Source organism: Podarcis muralis, chromosome 11 (genome assembly GCF_964188315.1).
Source record: "Podarcis muralis chromosome 11, rPodMur119.hap1.1, whole genome shotgun sequence".
NCBI classification, from domain to species: Eukaryota; Metazoa; Chordata; class Lepidosauria; order Squamata; family Lacertidae; genus Podarcis; species Podarcis muralis.
This window is the reverse complement of record NC_135665.1, coordinates 23082718-23108026: the sequence shown is the minus strand read 5'-3', so window position 1 is coordinate 23108026 and position 25309 is coordinate 23082718. Positions and strand designations below refer to the sequence as shown.

General features: G+C 42.1%; 2 protein-coding genes across 2 annotated transcripts; both read right to left on the bottom strand.

The window, feature by feature from the left end:
• Nucleotides 1-3265: 3265 nt before the first annotated feature.
• On the bottom strand, nucleotides 3266-19111 carry CDO1 (cysteine dioxygenase type 1). Its single transcript, XM_028747894.2, has 5 exons — nucleotides 18716-19111; nucleotides 12635-12712; nucleotides 8326-8483; nucleotides 5429-5598; nucleotides 3266-3973 (listed from the first exon to the last, which is right to left on the bottom strand). Exons 1-5 carry the CDS (start codon nucleotides 18892-18894, stop codon nucleotides 3944-3946), a joined length of 615 nt encoding a protein of 204 aa, XP_028603727.1. The 5' UTR covers nucleotides 18895-19111; the 3' UTR covers nucleotides 3266-3943.
• A 2160-nt stretch (nucleotides 19112-21271) lies between these two features.
• Nucleotides 21272-25253, bottom strand: ATG12 (autophagy related 12). Its single transcript, XM_028747899.2, has 4 exons — nucleotides 24972-25253; nucleotides 24019-24155; nucleotides 22707-22769; nucleotides 21272-21972 (listed from the first exon to the last, which is right to left on the bottom strand). The coding sequence occupies exons 1-4, from the start codon at nucleotides 25177-25179 to the stop codon at nucleotides 21913-21915; spliced, it is 468 nt and encodes a 155-aa protein (XP_028603732.2). The 5' UTR covers nucleotides 25180-25253; the 3' UTR covers nucleotides 21272-21912.
• Between the last annotated feature and the right edge of the window lie 56 nt (nucleotides 25254-25309).

Here is a 25309-nt window from a genome sequence, read left to right as displayed (position 1 = left end):
TTATCAGTGAACCGCTAGGCCCATACTCACCAATGTAACTTTAAGGAACCCATATAATCCTTTACGCAATCTAGAATTCCAAATCTCCTCTTGCCTCTCTCTCAATTGCAGGATCTTGCTAAAAATTAACAGCACAGTCCTAAGCATCAATACTCTCAGCAATAAGTCCTGTTGAATATATTGGTGTGGCCCTCCATACCTCTCTAGATGGCACTTTAAAATGTAAGAGCCTGCTGGATGAAGCCAGTGACGCATCTAGACCAGCATCCTGTCCTCGCAGTGGCCAAGCAGATGCTTATGAGAAGCCCACAAGCAGGATTTGAGCACAATAGCATTCTTCCCTCCTACTGTTTCCAGCAGTAGTATTCAGAAACATACTGGAGGCAGGGCACAGTCATTGTGCCTAGTAGCTACTGATAGCCTCTATGAATTTGTCCAATCCTCTTTTAAAGCCATCCAAGTTGGTGGCCATTGCTACATCTTATTGAAGCAAATTCCATGCTCTTTGAGTGCCCTTGCCTGGCTGGAATCTGCCCCTGAACTTCAATGATTCCTCTTGCTTGCCTGGATGAAAGTGGTGCATCAGTATGTGTAGAAGCCAGCCTACTGTGCAAAGGGCAAAATTAATGTCCACTTTTCCCTTTGGTATGTGGCTACCGATAGGTTGCTAAGAAGGGGATTGTAGCCCTTGGGGGGCTGAGAAAGGTTCTCCATCCCTGGTGTGCATGGTCCTCTTGTGACTTGCAACAACTGCTGAAGGCCCATTGCTGCAAACATTTACAAAGGTCACCATAGCAGTTAATATCTTTGTTTGCAAATCATATCATAAAGTCACTTAGCGGGTTGTTTTAGTGGCATATTAGTCGCATAATCAAGCTCCTGTTGGCATGACTGTTCTGTAAATATAAAGTATTCTGTAAAGTATTTCATTTTCCATTTCCATAGCAGCTGGCATTAATCTGACTTAGAATGATTTATACTTTAAGGCAGGGGTGGAACCCATCTGGCCTGCCAGTTGTTGTTGGACTAAACTTCCACCATCCCTAATTGGCTATAATAGCTGGGGCTGATGGGTGTTGTAGTCCAACAATGCCTGGAGGACTGCATTTTAGCCACCACCGCCCCTTTATGGGTTATGGGTTGGTGGCGTAATGGGTCCTTGCTGCCAGCTTTCTATTTCATTCAAACTCAGAATGTTATAACTTAGATTGCTCAAGACAGGAAAGTGCCAAACAATGTAATAAAAAATCATTTCAACATGTAATTCCAGAGAGTAATCACAAGCAGGTTGCATGTTTTAACCTTGAAAAGGCTGCACCCCAGCAGAGCAAACAACTTTCTCCCAGGCTTGGGAGAGGCTACAAAAATAAGCGAAAAGAATTAGCAAATGAACAGGGTGTACTTTTAGCTTAAAGAGGAGAAAAACACATTGCCAGGCTCCAGATTTCAGCTCCCCAAGCCAATGCCAAGGACGAAAGGCACAAGTAGAGGTGAAGAACAAATGTTTACTGTGAAGAGTACCTCCTTACCCATTCTGCGCTTGCTGACTAATGGCATAAATTCATTCTCCACCCACCTGCACACATGCCACTTTTGAGAAAATGGAAGCAGATAAAAGAAAAGCAAACAAGCAGCAGTCAAACAGTGTAGCCTCTGTCTCATCTCCACCAGCTGTCTCCAGTGGAAAGTTAGCGTTAGTAGACCATTTTTTTTCCAGCTGCAAAAATGAATAGCTGTGATGGCAGTATTGGTTATTCAAAAACAAGGAAAGCTTGGAAAAGCTTTGACCCTGCAGATGTTGCTGAACAATTCCTATCAGCCCTAGCAAGCATAGTCTATGGCCAAGAAAAATGGGTCCTACACCTGATCAAAAGGGTATGCCGTGCTTATTCTAGTCCCAAGCATGTCACGCCATTAAAACAAAAAGTAATGCAGCATAGGAGGAGAATCTTGAGAGTCCCATGGACTGCAAGAAGATCAAACCTATCCATTCTTAAGGAAATCAGCCCTGAATGTTCACTGGAAGGACAGATCCTGAAGCTGAGGCTCCAATACTTTGGCCACCTCATAAGAAGAGAAGACCCCCTTGGAAAAGACCCTGATGTTGGGAAAGATTGAGGGCACAAGGAGAAGGGGACGACAGAGGACGAGACGGTTGGACAGTGTTCTCGAAGCTACCAGCATGAGTTTGACCAAACTGCAGGAGGCAGTGGAAGACAGGAGTGCCTGGCGTGCTCTGGTCCACGGGGTCACGAAGAGTCAGACACGACTAAAAGACTAAACAACAACAAATGCAGCATAGCTGGAATGAATGGCTGATTCTTAACACACCATGTTTGACAGCTGGACTAATCAGTCGAGAAGTCTGACATAACACTTATATCCCTTCAGCACATTCCTAAAAAAGTGGCAGTTTGTTGTTCAGGAATAGCTGATCACAAATGGCAGAGTACTATTGTCTGCAGGGTATGTGATCTATGTTCCTACTGTAGCAGGTACCTTTCCACAAGTTTCCCAAAGCTGATCAAATTTCTGTTTTTCACAAACAGCCTATTCAGTCTGATTTGTAATGTAATCGTGGAGCTTAGACTGCATCTGATGCAGACAAATGCTTTTTTCAAACACAGAACTGGAAGCATGTATTGTAAGTAAGAAAAGATACCTATCCAGCGGATGCTCTTAAGCATTTATTTGTATTTGAAAATAGCATGTTCTAGGAGAGAAAAAAAGGCAGGAATGTGTCATCGCTCCCAAAAATTCAACAACACCTTTCCTCCATAGGAGTACCAGATCTAGGACCTGCAGAAAGCAGGCTATGGCTTGGCTCTGACTTAACATTTTTACATGCTTACATAGAGAACTCTTTGTTACTTCACACAGTCCTTAATCCTTTCAAACAGGCAAACAAAAAGGGTTTGGAGAGAGAGCGCTTTTGGGGCTAATTTTCACCTGTAAGTAAGAAGCATGGTGTAATAAAAATAAAACTAATCAGATGCAGAGCAAGAGAGGAAAGCCCCCTCTGCAGCAGCAATCCAACACATGGTCAGGCAGTAGGACTACACCTCCAGACTCCATCTCCAACATAGCATATTGCTTCACTAATCCAACTCAAATACTGGAGCTCTGGCACACCAGCGAGTTGCTGTATATTCACCTTTTGCATGATGGGGCCTTAACACAGCATCTGGAAACCATGAAAGGGTTTGTTTAACAGACAGATGAGCAGCCATCGATTATGCTAAATTATGCTACAGGACAAAAATGAGAAAGTGTGCCCGTATTCAGTTTTATTCAGGTTTTGGGGCAAGTTATGATACAAATCACTTTAAAAACTAAAAATTGATCCCATTCAACTTCATTAACGTTTAACAGATATTAACAGACATTTTCTCCAGGACATAAGTGTTGGTACAAGACATTATTGCTCCTATTTTATTCTTTCGTTAAAAAAAGTAATCAGATCTTACACATAAGATTTTAAGATGCACAAACAAATTTTAAAAGTTCCAACAGATCATTGAACCCTGGTTAAAATGAAGCTGCTAACAGTATACAGTACACAGTACAGATGACACCAAAAAGTTACATTACTAGTAAAAATGGCATACATTCAAACAGGTAGGGCTGTTAAGAAAGTCAAGTCATACTTAGAAGCCCAAATTGCTGATGTTTGTGTACACAGTCTCAAAAGTAGAAATGGTGGGGAAAGGACCCTGGTTTTATGGTAGGTTGCGAGAGTCATTTGAACTCTGCAGCAATACATGGCACTACTCCCTTTAGTGTTCAAGAGGAGAGGAATCATGAATGATAACTACTTGGCCAAATAGCCGTTCTACTGTTGTCCTACATAGAGATTATTCAGACACAGCTTGGCACTGGCATCAATCATACAATCCTTCTGCTCCAGTTCAAATAATAAACCATCCAGCTGGCCTTGTGCTTTTCAGTTGTTCTCCTGTGAAACTGATGTTGCCTAGAGAGAAGAGAGAGAATCTTTGTTATCTAGATTTTTCAGTTATTTCAAGTAAAGAAGTCTCTGAGGTACAAAATCTAAAAACATGTGAGCGAATAGAGGGTAACTAAATTCTGCCATGGCTCCCACTTGATAGTTTTTTGCTGTTTGGTCCTGTGCTCCAACACCAAGCCCTTTTCATACCTGGGTGTGTTTGGAATTGACTTATATTTCTTATGCCCAAAGACTTTTGGGGATGTTACTGAAGGTTGAAATCAGCACTATGGTGTAACAGTCATTTGCAGCAAGCAGAGCAGTGAAGGATCTCAGCAAAACAGAGGAAAAGGACTAGAGGCTAAAACACTTGGCAGATATAAAAGTCCTAATACAGGCCTCCAAGGAATAGTTTAGGGGGCAGCCTCATGAAGTGGCTGCTGTAAAAGACACTATAGGAAAGCCTTCATTAAAAGTTGCTTGAAAAATATCCACATGCTCTCAATTCCTTCCACTACACATGTTCATAAACGTTACATGGAACAGCCCTTTCAAAACTAAAGATAAAATTACCTCATTTTTTAATATTCCCATAGGGCAAAGCCCTGCCCAAGGAGAGCTACAGTGTCTGGGATAAGAATTCTGGCATAAACATTTAACAAAAGGCTAGTTTTCTATGTTCAGAGAGCTTTTGGGGTTGCTGTTTTTTCCCCTTGAAATTTTAATAGTTTTAAAAATATCACTCTTCTGGCAGTCTGACATTGTGGGAAGAGCTGTAGCTGAACATTTAAATCAAATCTTAGTTTGCTGTGTATTTTTAATGGGAAATTGCAGAACATTTTTAGCCAAATACACAAATGCTCCATCCTGGAGCTCCTAGCCCTGCAAGTCTTCCTTTGCAGTGGCGTAATGAGGCCTGACGGCATCTGGGACGCGCATGCTGTGCCACAGGGGCGGGGCATGCTGTGGGGGCAGGGAAAGGGAATACAACAGCTTGGGCGTGCTGCAAGTCCAGCCCCGCGCTGCTTTTGAGAGCAGCATGCTGGGCTTGTGCGCCAGCTTAGGGTCCAGTGTACCGCCCTCAAAGGTAAATGCTGCCCAGGGAGATTCACACCCAGCGCACCCCCTAGCTATGCCACTGGTTTATTGATTCCCAAGTTGGCTTCTTTGCAGCATCCCCTTTCCTTCCAAAACATGGCAGTTCATGGCCCTCTGCTCTGGTCCCTGCTCCAGCAGATTTGCAACTCATCAGAAATCCAATGAATGTATTATTTTTATGTTGTGAAACACCCTGTAATCTTTGGATGAAGGGCGGTATACAAATTTAATTAATAATAATAATAATAAAATAACGTATTGGGCCTCCAACAAGGGGTTCATTTATTAGCATGATGTGCATCAGCCAAGAGCTGCCTTCTTTCCATAGAAAGGTTGCAGTGATCAGCTAAATGGTACAGGCAAGGTGCAAATCCTTATACTTACATATGGGGTCCTTTCTCCAAACTGACTATAAAATGTCATTTTAACTTTTTGCTTGTGTCCAGTTCTTTGGTCAAAAGTGTAGCAAGATTCAAAGGGTGGGCTGTACAAATGGAGACTAACAGCGGTTTCCGTATGGCTTGGGTTCTCCACACGGTGTAAGCCAATGCAGTCTAACGGAAGAAAACACAAGAGCACTGGGTTAGATCATTTATCCAACAATTTTACCCTCAATTTTAGGATCTTTTAAAATAAAATAAAGTAAAATGCCTAGCTTCTATTAAAAATCTAGGTGAATTATGCATAGTTATAGTCTGATAAAGGCCAACAGGATGTCTCCATGAATGTTAGTGAGATCTCAAGTGTTGTGAATTTAATCATCTGCCACCAGTACAAAAGCAGTATTCTCTTTTAAAGATGTTATAAAAATTCTAGGGAAAATAAATGAAATAGAGAAGACCATTATTTTTCCAAGAACTTGGGTTGGAAAAGACGCTATATTTTAAATCAAGTTTGGAAATTCTCAAGGCCCCACCAGGCTTCTCTAACTAGCCATCAGGCTTCTCTAGGCCTCACCTTCACCAGCCATACTCTACATTTGAGTTCTTTCGCCAAGCTGAAATGTGTCCTCCAACTCTTGCTCGTGGGGATAGAGGTAGAGAGATGTGTGTAACAACACTGACTTTTGCATGGTGCTGGAATGTAGCTCATTGTGCAATGGGTCACATCCATTGTTCTGCTCACTTTTGCCTCTAGTCCTGCCTCTCACTGGAATGCTTCACCTGGAGCGTTGTGCAGAGGAGCAAAGGGCCCTCTTACTCAAAAGATTCCCCAAACTGTATTTTAAGCAGATAGTAAGGACATTAGCCCTATGATGAAGGAAATAATTCTTTTGGGGTGAAGCCTTTATCCTTCCAGTAATTGGTTCTGCCTTTTCTAAGTATAACTAGCCATTTTAATGCCTTATGTAAAAATATCAAGTTATTTACCATTGTGATGTCATAAACAGGTCTTTCAAATATGGTACCATATTTTGATATCCAAAAAAATCCACAAAACTTGACAATCTTCAGGTGCTACCTTAGCATCAGTAAACATATTATTGTTGCTTTATAAAATCTGAACACATGAGCTGGCTTAATGCAAAGCTTATAGTTGATTTAATATTGTATAAAGGAAGCCAAATTGTCAGCTACCCATCTTTGAGCTGTAAGTTGTGGACATCCATTTGTTGTAAAGTCTCATAAGCAACACACTCCCATACATGTGATTCCACCCCCCTTTTTGCTTGGCATACCTTTCTGTGTAGCAACTATTTTAGTTTGAAGATGTTCAGAAAGAAGAGACAATGCCTTTCGGCAATGTTCAAAGTTGCTTGTGTGCATACATCATTTGTTTTTGATTTCATTCCAAATCAAAGTGTTTGGACATGAAAACAACAGAGAGGAAAAAACATAGCTGAGATTTTAGTTCCTTGTAAGAGGTGTGTGCGCGCCAAGTATTGAACTGAAGTTGTTTCCCCAGGGAAATGCAGAGAGGACATTTTTCTCATCTGGCATACAAGAATAAACCACAACTGAAAATAACCAAGATCAACTAAGGCCAATGTGGCATGTGCCATCTTGACATTATCTTGGCAAAGATGGCTTCTGTAATTAAGATGGAAGGATCAAATCACGTTCTACCATTATTGATTATTATTAGTTATTCATACTCCATATTTTTATTTTAAAAAGCCCAAGGCAGCTAACAGTTATGGAATCCCCAATGCAAAAATAACCAGTCCACTCCATGTAAGCTCAGACATTCTAATCCTCAAAGTCAAAATAATGAATCCCACCTGAAATCAAAGCATGGAGAATCTGGGTGGTAAGCATGATAAATTGGCCAAGTTTCACAAAATTCTGAACAGAACTGAGATACAATACTTTGAATATTTTGCCTTGAAGTGCAGCCCTCACTCAGTTCTGATGCTCCTTTTGTGACCCAAACATATTTCACTTCCTTCTCTTGTCTGTTAAGTTTATGTTAAAAAATCCTAAATATTACAAGAGTCTGCCTCTCCATGACTTGGGTGAAAATCCATTGTGTATGATTTAAGTTGTGAGGCGTTAAAGTCCCCATTTTAATCCATGGTGAGTGCAGAATAAGCAACTAATGCAATGGATGCTATCCATTGGTTCTAAAACAGGTACTGTACAGGTCCGTGCCAGTGCTGTTGACAGCCATGCCAGAAAATAGCTGGAAGGATGTGGCTGGGGAGTAGACTGAAGACAATGTTGCAGTCAGCCCCAGGTAAAGATCCTATTCCAAAAATTGTCCATGAAGCTTTAGTATTTCTTCCTTACCACAGCCCTGGTTTTGCCTACAGACACTACCTTGGGGGATCTCTTTGTTTTTTTATGATCAAGACACTTGCTACATTGCTTAAATTTGATTTTTTTTGGGGGGGGGGGTGAGGGGAGCTCTACCTATCATCTTAGTTTTCAGAACCACCACAAAGGTTGGTGGGATATAATGGAAGGTCCTAAAAACATATGAGGATAAATAACATTTTTGGAAGTGCTGCATGCAACCGTGGTACTTGTAGCAGCATTTAAAATCCATTCCATGGCCTCTGTTACAGTGGGTACCGGTCAAGGTCAGCAACACTATGCACAGGAATCTTATGCCTAATTTGTAAACTATAAATTCTGCACATAGTAGTTCAGATCATAAGGAGGAAACGAGTGGGCTATCAGCAGAGGAAAGATTAGACTTATTCTATAACATGAAATGTCCCCATGTGTCCTGTTCTTTTAACCAAGAAACGAAAAATGCCTTCCAAGACTTGAAACATCTAGCCAAGAAGTTATAAGGTTATTTGGGTATCTATGATGAACCAAAACGAAAGGGCTTACCATTAATATAGGCACACTGGTTTTCCTTCAAAACCCTTTCGGATTTCTTCAGCAGCTCTCCAGTCCCCTTTTTGCCAGGCCACTCAAACAGCGTCTCTTTTAGATTTCCTTGAAGCATTTTCATAAAGCAGTGTGAATCTGTGTGATCATGGATACTGCTGTATATGTACACAAACACAAAAAATACCATTATGAACTTAGCAGGGCTGTTGTACTTTTACATATACAGCCGACTCTCAACTTGCATAAGGGTTGTGTTCTGCAGATAGCACGTAAAGCCGAAATTGCATATGATCAAAACAATCCTGGAACTGTCCCCATGCAAGCATCCTTTTCTGAACCCTGCAGGCTTACCACGCAAAAAAAGAGCTTTTAACCTTTCTGACATGCATTTAATTTGTGCAGTGTCAGCTGGCTGGCCGCTAAACACATAAACGAGTAAGTTAAATGTGTGCAAGTTGCAAGTTGACTAGTATAAACATAATGTACCATAAAATGATTACTGCTGCAACCCTAACCCCATTTATTTGGGAGTAAGCTCCATTGAAGTCAATAGGGCTTACTGTGTTGTACATCTAATACAAGAGAAATATTGTTATTGCCCACATCATTTTATAGTGGTCTTGAAAGTGGGATGAAAATGAAAAAAATCAAAGTGAAAAAAGAGTCAGATTTAAAGGGAAATATTAGAATTTCTGCAAATATGAAAAGAGAGACTGCAGCTGTTGATGATTTTGAGGAAACACACTGTGATGTCACTGACAAAATTTGCTAATAATCTGTTCTTTGGCAATGGCTGGGTATGTCTAGATAGGAATTCAATTAAACAATAGGACCATAACTCAAAGGCATTATCTGGGAAAGGACTTGGGCTGCAATGAAGGGGCTACTTGACCAGCATTTACACAGTGTGTACGAATGAGAAGTGAAGGGGAAATGGTGCCTCAGTGAAAAGGCACTAATTTGTATGACTCAAGAGCAAGAGAGGTGAATGTTGCTGGCTAGTACTATGCTACTCATGTACAGCAACCACCACTAGAACTGGCAGTCTCTATGTTGCTTGTGGGTAGCAAGAGTAGAGACACAGCCTGCCTGTTACTTACACAACCTTTTGCCTGGAAGCTCTCTTCTAGTTGCCCATTGAATTTAATTCCATTTAAGATAAAAACCGATGCTATATTTATGTTTGGCTTTTGGACCTAACCCTCTAACAAAAAAGCACCACTACCTCCAGAGATGAAACTTCTCATTTCAGATACACATAATAATTTTCTTTTACATCATGAACTCGATTCAAAACAGTCACTCATATTTTCCATTGGAAAATATGTGGCAGTGTTCTTTCTCTGTTACTGGCTATATTCTGGAGCAGGGGGGGGGGAGGGGGGACGCCACGTTGTCACTCCCCCATTCAGATTTAATTGACTCCTTGACTAACTGGTGCTGCTTGTGCAACAAATTAAAACAAGCTGTGGTTTCTTATTTTTAAACAGCTGCTTGTCTGTCTCGCAAACCACAATGCACTTGGCAGAAACTTGGAGTGCAATTCTGGAGAAAAACCACAGATAACCAACAGCCCAGTTTGGGCACAATGCTAGCTAAACGAACCTTGAACTCAAGCATTCCTCCTTCAGCGTGGCCACTAGCAGAAGATTAAGAGCACTCACTTCCTGGTTTAAGGTAACCAATTTTGACTTACATCTAGCCTTTGAACTCAGTTGAAACTGTGGTTTGTTGCATTAAAATAGAATAATAAACTATGGTTTGACTCAGGCTTGTTTCAGTATATCAGTTTTAACTGGCCACAGTTTGCCCTTGTCAGATGCAATTATAAAATGAGGTTAACCTGAAAATTCTTCTGTAGGTTCATTCCTGTAGCAGTAAACTGTGGCCTAACATTACATTCAAACTGAGCCATTAGCTTGCAGTGTTGAAAAAAGTAATGATCCTATGTCAGGTTTGTAGAGTTTGTGACCTGCCACCAAGCTCAATACAGCCCAACAGTCACATACGGTTGCCTGCAGAAGCCCGTTGTTTTTTCTGTGGTCACAGAAAGGCAGCAAAAGCAGGTTATTTATTTGGCCTCTAGTAGGCTACCATACATGGGTAAGTTGTCTATTTAGTCTGAATGGTCACAAGTGGGACAGGGTGAGGCAACCCTAGATAAATCTGCATAACAATGTGCCAGATGTGCTTCCGCTCCTCATTAGGGGAGGCTGAAACTCTTGTTCATTATTGGTTTTCACTTCAGTAATCTTTGTGCAGACTTGCCCCAGATCAGATCATACAGTAACAAGATTTATTAAGGGAACTTGTTTATACTTGGTGGGATTCACCTAATGAGTCCCATCAGCACAAAAAGTTCTACTTGTGTAATGGGGTTCCCCCTTCTCCGCCCACATCCTCCCAAATTGGCTTAGGGGATGTATGTGTGTGCGTGTGCTCCAGGATCAAACCAAGCACAGGGATCACAGGTAATAATTTAAGGTTCAAAGCGACCTAGGAGTTAAAGGCAGGTAACAGTATTGTTAATAAAGACACCCTACCCCTTGAAGGCTCATTGGACACTAGATTAAAAGTGAGCTAATTAATAATAATAATAATAATAATAATAATAATACACAGTGATAATAAACTCATTCCCAAAATCATTTCCTGAACTTCCTAGCATCCAAAAGTATATTCTCTGCCAGCTTAACTTGCTGGACAGCTCTCTGTTGTACCAAAGGAATCCTATAGTTCAGCTCTTTCTCACCGTCCATAACTGTAATTGTATGAAGACAAACACAAGCTCCATCCCCTCCCCAGGTAACTTTTACTGCCCCCCCCCCCAGCATCTTCTCTCTGATGAATCTGGGTAGCTAGAGGTTAACGCGAATCTTGGAATCTGAGCTACTCTTTCTTTGCTATTTAGGGGTGTGTGTATACACCTGCACATATTTTCAGAAGAAAGACAGCAGCCAGGAAAGTGTCACCCTTCCCCACCTACTGAATCCCCTTGCCAGCAGTTTTTTCCTTCCTGATGCAGCAAAACCACATCTGGGAATCCCAACTGGAAGGAAAAGCAGTGGGATGGGAGAAGGGTTAAGTAAACGCCACCTGTAGCTTTCCTAGTGCAAATTACATTTTTGTGAAAAAGGAACTCCTCACTTCCACAATCCTGAGAGTCTTAATCGCATCACAAGACAGTATTTTACCCAAATGGAAACAGGGCATTTCAGGATTCAATGCAACAGCTGCAGAGGCCATTGAACCCCAAAGTTTGGCATATTGGGTAGCATGCAATTTTAGTCAGTGTAGAGCCATTGAAATGAATGAACATGACTAACTTTGGTCCATTAACTTTGATGCATCTACTCTGAATATAACTTAATTGAATGCCACCCATTGTGTTCTGGGAATTGTCAAGGGTACATTGACCAGATCTTATTGATTTACAAAATTGGGGTTCTGAGGGGGAACTCTCTCATTTGACAATCCCTGCTTTAGACTAGAGGCAGAGACAACACAATGCCCCTTTAGTAAAACACTGGGGCTAACATACATAGAGCAATGAAAAACCTACTACCATTGTAAGAAAGCACAAAGAAGGAAGTCACCAAGTGGTTCTACAACAGTTTGCTCTGACAAAGAAGCATCACATTCCTCAGGCCTAAGAGATGTCTGATAATTGTTTTGCAGAGGCAAGAGAAAAAGGACATATATATCTAGTACATAGAGAGAAATGGTTCTCAGAACAATGACGTATCACCTTTTTTTTTAAAAGGGACTTTGGGAAATCTGGTACCTCTGGCTTGCAGATGAGGCTGGATCTGCACAGTGTTGATTGGCCAGCCCTTGTGTCAATGACATATTCACCTATCCCACCCTTCCCTGAGCAGGATCACACACAAAACTTGGGTTACTCACAAAGCCACATTCACCTTTTCACAGGGTCTTTTAAAGTGTTTTTAAAAAGTGTAAGGAATCCAGAGATTAAACACTGATTAACTGAAACAATCAAATATGCAAATATGGACCCTTAAGAGCTTGTGTACTGCTTTGGTTTTGTTTTAAATAGTTGGATTAAAAAAAAATTCATGCAGGGAACCACTCAAAGCTTTTGGAAAGGTTAGAGTTAATGGAATTTTATAATATACCGCCTATATAAGGCTACAATACATTCCTTCAGATGTTTTCTAAAAGTCAGATAGTTGTTTATTTCCTTGACATCTGATGGGAGGGCGTTCCACAGGACAGGCGCCACTACCAAGAAGGCCCTCTGCCTGTACAGCTTTATATTATGGGGAAAATATATATAGCCACAAACCTGCCATGGCCTTCACCCCAGCATAAGATCATCAAATTGAACTTTCCATTTCCTTTATCCACAAGATTTCTTGTGTACCTGAAAGAATAAGATACATGGTTTTATTTTAAGAGCCATCACTGAGAAGCAGAAACAGATGTTAAGAACAGTATATACAAATTAAAAAAATTAATGGTTGCTAATTTCCAGCCTGCTCCCCTACCCCAACCATCTAGTAATCTTTTCTGATTGAGCTGTATGACGGTTCTACTCACTGCATTGTTTTGAACAATTTGTCCCTACTGCATACAGATTATCTTGATAATACTCTGCTACCTTACTGGGTAGTTCTAAGGTTCATTGAGATAATATATCTGATAATATAGGTGAAGTGCTTGTATTTCTCCCAAGTTTTATCTTTTAAGGAAAAAAACCACACATACACATAAGCACACTCTTGCACTTGTCCATATATTCTGACCTATTTTCTTTCAGTCAGTGGCATCCTAAAACTGCAATATATGTATACCTTTATCACATAAGGGTCATAAAAATATATCACAGTGGTTTACAATGCTGAGTGAGTTGTATCCTTGCCAGGATCTTTCTCATAAAAAGGAGAGCGAACAGAATCAAATGAAAAGTCAACAAGAATTAATTTTTGTGTAAAATACAAATTATTAAAAACTAGGCTGTAAGTCTTAACTAACAAATTTCAGGAATTCAATTCTGGTGATTACAGACTTGGTACTTTATAAATCTATGTTAGATGTTGGCATCTGTCTGCCTCAACAAACCATTTAAGTTAGTAGTACATTATATATACACATACAAGTCGAACCATTGGTCCTTACCTAGGTCAGTACTATAGTGACTGGCAGTTGCTTTCCAGTATTTAAGGCAAGAGCCCTTCCCAGCCCTGTGTGATGTCAAGAATGGAACCCAGAATCTTGCATATGCAACACATGTTCTACGGCCCCCTTTTCTCTCTGTTGACTGGATTGCAAGGAACCATGCAATTTTTGCATGTACCTAAGGGAATCTGGACATGTCTTTCTCAAGGAGCAGGTCCTCATTCCCTTACTTTTAAGATTCCAAAGGTTTGTGACATGGCATAGTGGTCCACCATTCAAAGGAAATGAATGAAGAAACCCCACTGGCCTTATGAGATAGCTAAAGTAGCTCTGAATCCCAGCCATCATGGAAGCACAGAAGTCAGTCAGGCCCACAGTTGTGTGATCAGTGGGTCTTGGAAATTGGTGAGACTGAACAAACAAAAATTTGGATTGTGGTGTAAATCCCATTAATTTCAGATATGGTTGAAGCCCAAATATCTGGGCTTCATTTATCCTATTGCTATAGTTCAAGAATGCTGAAAAACACTAGATAGATATAAATTAGGGTGTAGAATGATGGTTAACATTTGGTAAACATTGGAAAGCCAAGAAGACATATGGAGGTGGGATCTCCAAGCTACTCTGTAAATGAAATTCAGCAACACAACCTATAAATGGAAAAGCACAACATAACCCAAATACTTCTTGGGTGAGGTAATTTCTGCAATGAGATTGTAACTACAGAAGCTTTGTAACAACAAGGAAGTTACTGATTTCTTTTACAGCTTGTTATCAAATGGTCCCAACCATTTAAGCTACTTTTCTGCAGAAGATATATATGCAAATCCAAAGTGGGGGGGGGGGGTGTGAGAGAGACTCTCCTCCTGATAAAAAGCCAACTTTACAGGGAATTCTGCCAAGCAAGAACAGAACAAACTAGTTTCACAATGCCAACAGCAAGTGTTGCACAATAATCGAAGATTAGAAATGGTATGAAAAAGACTAAAGGATACAGCAAAGGGGGACGGGGGGGGGGGCGGCGGCGCGCGGCAGACTGAGCTATTGCACCTGATTTATAATTAAATCAAAGCCTGACTTTTAATACGGTGCAGTAGACACACCCTGTTTTCACTTTTAAAGGTCAGGTGTGTGCACGCAAGTTTGAATCGGTACACCAGTGGAGGCAAGTTTGCAGACGAGGGTTCCAAGGGGACCTTTCCAACAGTGGAACGCCAGAAGGCTGGGAAGCCAGAAAGCCCCTGATTTGCTGCCAGTTCCTTGTCCCAAAAATATCTGTAGAGAACGCAATAACCTGACACAGATCAGGAAAAACAAAAAAACCTGGCTTGATGTCAGCCATTCGTTTTCCTCCTCGTTAACATTTCGAAAGCAGTTTATTTGCAAAAAGCGACCAAGAAGGCACATCCGATCAATTCGCGCAGTAATAGCCTGCTGCTTGAGTCATTTGCGGGCCACAGCCCTATGAACTAGACATTGTCCTCCAGAACTGCCAACGCCCCTCCATCGATTCTTATAAAAGTACAAAAAAAAAAAAAAAAAAAAAAATACAAGTTCCAGCCTCCCCGGGAGGCTCGGGCTGCTATTTACCTCGAGCCAGCTCTCATTGGCCCAAACCTTCAGGGGTGTTGCTCAAAAGCGGCTCTGATTGGCCACCGGGTCCCCGCCCTCCCTCTGCCTCTAAACCTTCAATGCGTGGCACTTGGGAGAAGCCGGGAGAAAGCAGTCAAAAGGAGTGGGCGGGGCGGGGCAGGGAACGCGCTAGGAAAGGGGGGCGGGGCAGCGGGCGCCGTGGATGCGCTGCTCTCGCGCCCCAGTGGGGTCACCCAGCAGCCCCCAAAGAGAACCCCAGCCCGCACTAAGAGGGTGGAACATACTGTTTCTATACGTCATGGGAAGGGGGCCTTCAAACAAGGCAGATCATAGGTCTATCTAGCTTAATATTATCTACCTTTCCGGGGTTTCAGGCAGGGGACCCTCGCAGATCTGGGCTATGGCAGCCTGGTTGTGAGATATTTCCCCTACAAGGGAGGCTTTCCTGTGAGTAATTCTCATGTCTTCAGGGCCATAGATCACAGAATCAGAGTTGGAAGGGACCCAAGGGGTCCTCTAGTCTAACTCTTTGCAATGCAGGAATCCCGCCCACAGCCATTCCTGGTTGGGCTCCAAACACCAACCATCTGGTTGACAGCCACACACTCACAAAAAAGGCTTAGCTGAAATTCATCTGCTGTGTTTAATATTCATTGTGAATTGTTTTTACTTTTTTATTGTTAGCCACTTTGCCAATATTCAGCCTTCAGGGGAGGTGTAAAGCACAATAGGCAAGTATTTCAGACTGCTACAGACCATCCAGTATGTTTTGCAGCACAAGATGGATTGAACTTAAGTCTCCCTCCTAACCCCCTTTCCAAATACGATACTCTGAACTAAAAGCAGAAGTGGAATCTGCATCTTAGAGCCCCTGTCAGCCTCTTGATTTGATTATCAGCCTCCCTAATGAACTGGCTATTCATGTGCCTTTTCTGTTGCTGCTGCTTACAAAGAAACACCAAAGATAACTTATTGTCACCTACATAAGTTAATCATTTAGAGGGAAAGTGTGCCAAAGAACAGGAACCAGAAGAGAGGAGGCTTGATATGGAATTAAGAAATACCTGTTTTAACTTCTGCTAAAAATGCATTTGCAGAGAAACTGGCATTTAAGCTAATTATAAATGTATTATCAACACCTACCCACCCACACTTTTCTGTAGGGAGAGTATCAGAATAGGACCCCAGTGCCATCCAGTGGATCATTGTATGGTTTATGGTCTCTTCAGTGAGGCAGAAGCTGGAAATAACAGGTCACGGGATAAGGTTCAGTTTGTGCCGTACACACTATACAACACACATGATAATCTGGATGAACCGAAGAACCCACTTTTATGTTTCCACTAATCACTATGAATAGCTCCATAAAAAAGATGCTTTAGTTTCAGCATTAAGGGTTAATCAACAGTCATGCTGATTTATTCAAACAAACTGCTGTGCATGCAGCCATTTGAGTGAAGCAAGTTCTGAAGTTGCTTTGGTGATTTTCACCACATTACAGACTGGGAGAGCCTGAACACCATGAAGTGACCATATACATGTATACTGCAGGAGTACCTATACTCAAAATGGTTAAGGGGTAAACAATACAATTATGATTATAGGGGCACATCTGATGTGCATGTAATGTCTTGGGCAAGTTTTAGAGGAAAATAGCCAGTGATTGCTCATACCTGGATTTCTGGTCAGGTATAGCTAAGCTTGTGCAGTAAAATTATGTACTCACTATAGTAGCAGCAGCATGCATCATCATTAATGAAAACCACCAGCTGGTGATGCATGCTGCTTCTGCTTATATATAGTTATGTATTAATAATAGATGTGGATTGTTTTAAAACTTTAAAATGCCATATAAATGATATATCCTATTGTTCATTGCCACTTGACAGGAAGTAACAGACAACTAGTCTACCAAGTGGCTGGAGGCACTTTTGGTCATCCTCCATCACACTCAAATTAGTATGGTCAAATTGTGGTTCAGTGGCCTGTTATTAAAAAAGTATTTATAACCTGCATTTCTTTCTTCAAGGGGAAAAACTCCAGAAAAATAAGGTGGACTTTGCACCATTTGCAAAACCCTGCTTAAAAGTGACAATTCACTTTTGGCAGTGAACCTCAGACTGCAAAAAAAGGCTAGCTGCCTTAATCCATGCTATGGATTAAGGCTAAAATGTAATGTTTGAACAGTTGTACTAATGCTGATGGAGAGGGAATTACTGTTCACACTGCTGCAATATTTTTTTGGTTACTCTGACTCATTGACAATTCCCAGAGAGGGGCTTGCTGGGGCAGATACATTTCTTCATGCAGTCCATATGGAAAGGTGCGAATCACCAACTATTTAACAGCTACCAATGGCTGAATTTAGCCTTGTTTAATACTACAGATTATGAAACAGGCCTCTGAGAAAAACGATTAGTGATGATTATCCAGTAATTAAGGGAGGCACAGGACTTTTGTGACACAAGATTTGGAACAGTATTCAGTAGACATCTCATTAGTGCCTTCACCTCACCCCCCGCTCCTGGCACATGTTTTAGGCCAGGAGTAGGTAATATGATGCCCTTGAGAAGTTGTTGTTGGGACTATGTGGGAAAATGATTGCCTGCAGTAATAAGAACTTTGCTCATGCTCTCATGTACAAGCAATCATTTTCCCACAGGACTACAGCTCCATCAGCATTTTCAGTGGTCAGTAATAATGGAAGTTGTGGTCTACCACCACCTGGAGGGCACATTAACTCTACATTTATTAGGCTGCCTCCAGATTTTCACCACCAGGCATATTGCTTTGTTCTGGAGTGCCATTTCAAATGGACTGGAATGCCCAAGAAAGAAGAGGAAAACAACTTTGGAAAAGCCCTAACGTTGAAAGATAAACCAGTCAAAGTTTAAGATCTAACAGGCTAGTCGTGCAAAAAAACCCACACCAACACACAAGCTACAAAATGAAGCCCAAACTAGCAAGAAAGGCTGTGACCCAAAAGCCTGGTGTTAATCCTGTCACCTTGACCCACTCCTGGGGTGCTTTGAACTAGACTTGTGCACATCGCTGTACTTGCAGCTGAAGGGATGGGCTGCCAGTTAGCCCGCCTGGGAGGCCTGCCAAAAAGTTTTCTGTAGGCATTTTCATTCCAGCTGTTTCTAAGGTCTTGTCTTTAAAGTGCCAACCACCTCCCAGCTGCGCAGCCTCCCACTTCTCAAAAAGGAGATTTGAGCAACTCAAACCGCTGGCCTGAATGCAAGCTGCTAAAAAAAAGGAGCCACTATCTGCACAACACATATGTTAGCTATTAGCAGCAAATTACATATGTAGCAAACGCTAAAAGATACACGGAAAGAAATCTGAGCAAGATATTTGGATTTGCAACACCTACGAACATCAAACGTGCAAACAAAGTAGAAGTGCGCCTGGAGAGTAGATTGCTATTTAATTTTTAAAAGATCCGCACTAATTTTCTACCAAACTTAATGAAATGCTCCAAGAAAATCACGTCCGTTTGGCATGTCAAGCAAAGCGACTCTCATTTTAAAAGCACATATCGACCGCTTTTCGTTTCCAGGAGAATAGCTTATCCTACAGTAATAAACCAGCCAGCTTGTCACCCGCTTGCTTGTTCAGGCGAACTAATCTCCTTGATTCCCACCGAGTTTACCTGAACTGGTCAAACTGAGCATATTTGAGCCACTCCTCCGGGTTGCTCTCGTAAGTTTCCATTAAGGTTTGCACTTCTGCCACGTTGACTTTGTCTCCGGAGAACAAGCGATGCAGGATCTGGATCAGCTCGTCCAGCGTCTGCGCCTTCCACAATTCCGTCTGCCCGGGATGATCCATGATGCGCTTTTGCGGAGCCTGCTTCGAGTTGCACAATAGAAGCGCCCAGTCTCTCCCGCGTCGCTTCGGAGCCGGTGCCTTGGCTTGCCGCTATTTATCCCCTGGAGTTAGATGGGAACGTACCAAGTGCTCAAGGACAGGGAGCGCGCGAGGGAGGCACCGCGAAACGGCTTCGGCTAGCCCTAGGCTTTTAGAACACGCTGGAAAAGGGCCACCCCCGCCGTCGCCGTGACCTATCACAGGCTGATATTTCAAAAGCCCTCGTCGCCTTGGCGAGATGGGGCGTCTGGGCTCCCCCCACTTTCGGGTCGTTTGCCCGCCTCGCTTCTTAAGGGGCCTCGACTGGCGCGCCGCCGTAGCCTTACAGCACAAAGACGCTGTTCTTCGTACTTAAAAGGGAGAAGGAATATTCAACTGAGGAAGCCAAGAGTGACTTCCCCCCCCCTAACAACGTTTGGATATTCTAATCTAATCTTCTAACTCAGCAGCTCAATGGCTGAAGGCACTAGCTTTGCAAGCCACTCTTTTAAATTACAGTCGTCTCCGCTTTTCATGGCGCAATAACCAACCAGGTGTGTTTTGGGGAACTAGGCTATGTTTATAAATTGAAATACGTAGGCACTGACAATTACACATTACCAATTCAGATAGCCACCCCTGCAAAAACCTTTGTCTTGTAAGGAAAATTCAGAATGGTAAAAGGTGGCTTCTCACCCAAGGACAGCAGGTTTAGGATCAAAGTACTGTAGTTCATTCCCCATGAGTGAATATGGAAGAGAAGTTTTCAATTTTTAGCAAGGTATATAAGGGACTTGATTGAGCAGGCAGGTGGCTTAAGAGAAAGCAATCTACAGTGACATTTAACTCCAAAGGCTTTGGAAAGAACACTGCATATTTCTGCCTGTTTCGTAGGACAGAAAGGCTACTTCTATTTCTCATTCTTAGATTATTCAGAATTAACACTAGAATACCATTGTAGGGGCCTATTAAAGTAGATCTCCCACAAAGTAGAAAGCAAGCTGTAAGGTCTATCAGAACTTTTCCTCTGCCTACTTATTAAGGATGGGGCAGGGGAAGGTGAGGAGAGAAATGCTGCTGAACTTTGCTTGTACCCTACGACATGGACCAGCACATCTTCACATCTCAGTTGTGATTCAAGCAAATATTTCCAAACTTTTTACTTTGAAAACGGTATTAGTTTCTCCACCATCTGCAGTTTTAATTTCAGTCCTGCATTGTTCAGCAAAAGCAGCAGATTCACACTTCCAAGAAGAGCTCCACTGATGCAGTGGCGTAGCGTGGGTTGTCAGCACCCGGGGCAAGGCAAGTAATTTGCGCCCCCTAACCCGTGGATTTGCGCCCCCTAACATGTGGATTTGCCCTAACCCCAGATGTTGCGCCCGGTGCGGCCGGCCCCCCTGCACCCCCCACGCTACGCCACTGCACTGATGTCAGCAATAAAATGTTTCATTAAGTGGGTGGGGGTTTTTTTGGGAAAAAGGAAGCTATTCCTTAGACCCAGATTAAGTTAATGGCAAGTTGGGGAAATGAAGCTTGCCCAGTGTTAAATAGTTGCACTTTAATAACAATGGGCTTTACATTTTCTAGGATTGATTATAAGTCCCAAATTCTCCACTTATATTTTGTAATGCATTTTTTAAGTATTGCTAGCATTTTACTTTGTCTCATAACAATGGAAACTCAATGAAAGCTTATCAGTTGCTTTATATCACTTCCTTGAACCATTTCAATTTCCTTTAATAGATAAAATATTTAACTGTGGAATACTGTGTTCTTGGCTGTATAGCTTGATCTGTGCAGATGTGTAGATTGTCCTTCCTTGTCGCACACAACTGACAATGACATTTTGCTTTGTCACATTCATTCATTTCTATATTTTATTCATACAACCCTTTATATTGGGCTATAAAGCAGTCTTCACCTACTGAGTTTAGTCAACTGCAGCATGATCAGTGCTGCATTTGTGGTTTTTTTGGAAATTAACATTGTAAATGTTAATCTAACAATACCAACAATAGCACCAGGAAGAAATAATGTAGGCCAAACTGTGAAAGCTTAACTATTGTGATATTCACATTTAATAGGTTTTGGATAATGGAGAAATGGTATGTCACTATTGGTACTGCCTATTTCCAGTTTATTTTATTTCCTGAAGCTAAGATAAGAGAAGAGAAGCTAATGTGTGATCTCTACTTTCCTACAAGGTCACTTTGGGTGTTTAAAGTTATTCATTCACCTACAGGGTCTAGTAAGTTTAACTTGAAGCAACCTGTTGTAAGAGATACAAGATGAAAGTCTACAATGAATATAAATGTCAAAGGGGCTCTACAAACAAGCAATAACAATAAACTCATAATTTGTTAAATGATAACCTTTATTCTCAAAGCTGCCCAATATTCCTACATTTATATTTCTGCATTTCATTGTATATACTTTGTTGTGTAGTGAACAAGGGGAAGGAAGGAGATTAGTTGGGAGGGCTGCTGCTGGAGAAACACCATCCTAAAGTCTCTTTGGGACTACAGATTCCAAAGTTAAATCCCAGCAACTGTGTTTAAAACAAATAGTCATAAGAAAACGTAACTATTTTGTGCATATACAGATACTTCAGCTGCCCATCTACAATAAATATCCTAAAAGGGAGGCTGTAAACTTTCATACAGCCTGATGAAATAATGATCCATGTACTCTCCAAGTCAGGAGATAGTATCCTTTCAAAATAAGTCCTGGAGCAAGGACAGGCAGCTCAGCTGTACAGATGGCACACACACAATTATTTGCTCAAAGCAAGTGATCAAATGAAGAAAATGGAAGCCGGGAGGAGATGTAGCTCTTGTATTTATCTCCTATACTGACAAGTAGAGAAAATAGGGAGAATAAAGTGAACTCCATGGGTAACAATGCAGACATTTCTTCAGTTTGTCCCTGGGGAATGTTTCTGAAGATCTTTATAGCCCATTCATTTTCTAAGAATCCCAAGCACTTGTAGCTCCTAGTTCATCCCCAGGCCTGAGATTTACAATAATGCAGTACAAGCTTGCCATCACTTCCAAAACACTGCAACAGAACAAGAAACAGAGGAGTTAAACAAATTCAATATTTAATTAAACCTATAAACTGTTGGGTCGCTATTATACAGCCTAATACATAAAGTGTCAACATTCTACTGAAGGTTTCTTATGAAATGCTGCCACCTGTTGACAACATACTTTGAAAGTTACATGCTGCATTTGCTACAGCAGACATGGAGTGAAATGGTAATCAAACTGAAACATCTTACAGAGCAATCCAGACTCCAGAGCAGGCAGTGAGGCTCACTGAACCACTGCTGCATTTGGAAGGGCAGGTAAAAGCCTGCCCTGGGCTATGCCAGCCTGAAGCTAGTAAAGCACTGCATCCTTCATTGGGCCCAAGTAGAGCTGGCTAATGGATTCCAGGCTGGCTCAGCCACATTCCCTCCCTCTCTGGAATACCCTTTTATGGACTGATACTAGTAGGACTGTCCTTTTAGTGGGTGGAACAGAGAGCTCTGTGCCGGTGAAGTTGTTCTGGGCAGGGCAACCTTTGCCTCATCCAAACAATTGAATGGTGCTCTTAGTTCAGGCATAGGCAAACTCGGCCCTCCAGATGTTTTGAGACTACAACTCCCATCATCCCTGACCACTGGTCCTGTTAGCTAGGGATGATGGGAGTTGTAGTTCCAAAACATCTGGAGGGCCGAGTTTGCCTATGCCTGCCTTAGTTTCTAATGCAAAGAAGAGAAAAGGAAATACTTAGAAGCTGTGAATTACCTCATATAGTGTTCCAACTTCCTGGTCTGGTGAAGGAGCAAAAGACTGATTCACATAAATAAACTGTATGAGAAAGAGATACTTGGTAAGTTTTAAAGGAAGTTACTCTGTTTAAACAGAAAAGTTTTATCAGACAATATTCTCTCCTGTGTTACCTCAGCATTCTGTCACTGCAATTACAGGGCTAAGAGAAGAACAGTCTACAGCCAGCTATAAGCTGAAGGTTCAAGGGCAAAGAACAAGGGCAAAGAACCCAAGAATCATAGAATTGTTAAGTTGGAAGGGACTCTGAGGGTCATCTAGTCCTGCAAAGGCCGGAATCTCAACACGCTTCCCTCATCCAATTTAAACTATACTGGGCCCTGCTAAGCTTTGCAAATGTGTTACCAGTTTTATTGCTGCACCACTATGAGGAATAGGTCCATTAGTTTTATTGTTCAAAGGAGGAAGCCAGTGTACCCATATTTACTGGCCTGAGGACTTAAGAGTTGACAGGAGTTTGCTCCTCCTCCAGCCCACCTCCAGCTCATAGCTACTTGAAGTCCTTTGATAACAGGAGTAAAAGAAAAGATAACTTGCCATCAGGATAACTGCTTGGCCACAACCGAAGCTCCTTTATGGATAGTTGCTAAGTGGCTATTTGTTAAAGCTTTGCAGGAAAGCTGGATTGGATACGAGCCCAACTATGTTTGGTGTTCATGGCTCTTGATCAAACATTGTGAGTAGTGATTCAATATTAAAATATTCAGTTTCAACACAACAATCATTTCAGAACTGGGTTAGCATTTGTGAACTAAAACCACTGCCAGTATATAACACGTGGCTACTTTTGCACCCATACAACCATTTCCTCTAACATCTATTTTTTCATAGTTCAAGTTTAATAGCTTCTATATTTCTCTGTCTTTTGTCATTTTTGACAACAGCATAAATATATAGCTGGAACCTCAACCATTCACTTGAATATGCCTATGTTACATTTAGTTTCAAGTTACATCCACTCAGGATCTCAGCTCAGCCTAGATTTAATGAAACTGATAGAGGTAATTCAAAATATCTAAAGTCATTATTGTACTACTATGAGAAATAACCTTGGAAAAGCTTACCCATGTGCATAGTAGTAAACTTCCAGATAGATTTGGGGACTCAGAACTCATCAAGTATATATTTTTGAGATACGTGGGGACAAACTAGAGGGAATATTTGGTGCCTTCATGCCCTGCCTGTAAGCTTCCCAGCAACATCCTACTCTGATTCAACTCTTACGGATTGCTCTCTAATTCCTAAATAGGGAAGTGTGGATGTCACATACCAGCTGTTCCGAGGCCACTAGTTTGAGAAACTTTTTGATGAAGTCAATAAGGGCTTGTATTGTACGCGTTCTCTCTACTGTCCATTTCTTGGTTTTCATTATAGGGGTATCCCCAACAGCCTTGAGCAAAACATCAACTAGAAAGCAGAGAACATTGCAAATGAGAACAAATAGAAACACAGCAGAACATGTCACTGAAGTATACTGAAAGAAAATCAATAAAATGTAGGAAACAAGGAGAAATGCAACAGAATAATTTGCAAAAATCTTATTGTAGAATTTATACACCTAAAATACCGCTGCTGAGCCCTTGAGGCTGAGCCCTTGAGGATATACATACATGGGTGTAGCTGGGGGGGCGGGGCGGGGAGAGCTGTGTCCTCAAATCAAGTAAATAAATAGAAATACTTAACTAAAAGTAGAAATTGTAGATTTGAGATTTTTCTGAACATTTGAGGTAAAAAAAGTAATTTAAAACAACTATTGTTGAGACGTTTCGGTCCAAATTTGCTAGACAGAGCCAGAGGGAGGATGGTGACAGGTGGGTATCCTGCCTACCCCTAACGTAAATAAAATAATAATAATAATAATAATAATAATGTATTATTTATACCCCGCCCCTCTGGCTGGGTTTTCCCAGCCACTCTGGGCGGCTCCCAATCCTGGCTACACCCATGTATACATACAATACTATTTATTAATACGGGTGTCATTTATTGGTAGGGAACCAGAAGAAATCATTTGATCCATGGAGGCCTGGGGCGCAGAGCAAGATCAACGGAAGCACAACTGGCAGGTAAGAGGGACAACAGATCGGGACCTTTTAGAAACTTGACAGCACAGCGTGAGCCCTCAGCCGTTCAGGGAGGCCTGCGATACCTGCCTCGGGCGACCAATACGACCCTCCCTCCCTCCTTTTCGGGGCGTCGGCCCTTTCGCGACCCGCCCTTTACTTTTCTTCCTGGCGTCTCCCGCAGGTTCCTCGGTCACCGGGGAAACGGCCGAAGCGGGAGCCGACTCCAGCACCCCCAACGTGGGCCCGGCCCCGCCCTCCGGGGCATCCTCGCCCCCTTCACCCCGGCCGCCCTCCTGAGGTGGGAAAGGAGCGGCGGCGGCGGCGGCAGCACCGGGCTGCTCCTGCTCCTCGCCCAGCTCCGACATAGTAGCGAAACAGCGGAAGCAGCATCCCCAGCGGCGCTCGCTTTCATAGGCTCCTGCCGGGGGCACGTGACCGCGCCGCCGCCGCCGTTTTGTCCCTCGCGCGCTTCCGTCCTTGTATTTCGCGTCAGTC

What these genes read in the sequence shown, in the direction of transcription:
- CDO1 (XM_028747894.2), bottom strand. Translation starts at nt 18,894, where the DNA reads ATGGATCATCCCGGGCAGACGGAATTGTGGAAGGCGCAGACGCTGGAC. An exon ending in GCTCAGTTTGACCAGTTCAG is followed by an intron (nt 12,713 to 18,715) that starts GTAAACTCGGTG and finishes TTATTCTTTCAG; the next exon opens with GTACACAAGAAATCTTGTGG. An exon ending in TGGGGTGAAGGCCATGGCAG is followed by an intron (nt 8,484 to 12,634) that starts GTTTGTGGCTAT and finishes GTACATATACAG; the next exon opens with CAGTATCCATGATCACACAG.
- ATG12 (XM_028747899.2), bottom strand. Translation starts at nt 25,179, where the DNA reads ATGTCGGAGCTGGGCGAGGAGCAGGAGCAGCCCGGTGCTGCCGCCGCC. An exon ending in GGGAGACGCCAGGAAGAAAA is followed by an intron (nt 24,156 to 24,971) that starts GTAAAGGGCGGG and finishes TCTGCTTTCTAG; the next exon opens with TTGATGTTTTGCTCAAGGCT. An exon ending in TAGTGGCCTCGGAACAGCTG is followed by an intron (nt 22,770 to 24,018) that starts GTATGTGACATC and finishes TTTCTCATACAG; the next exon opens with TTTATTTATGTGAATCAGTC.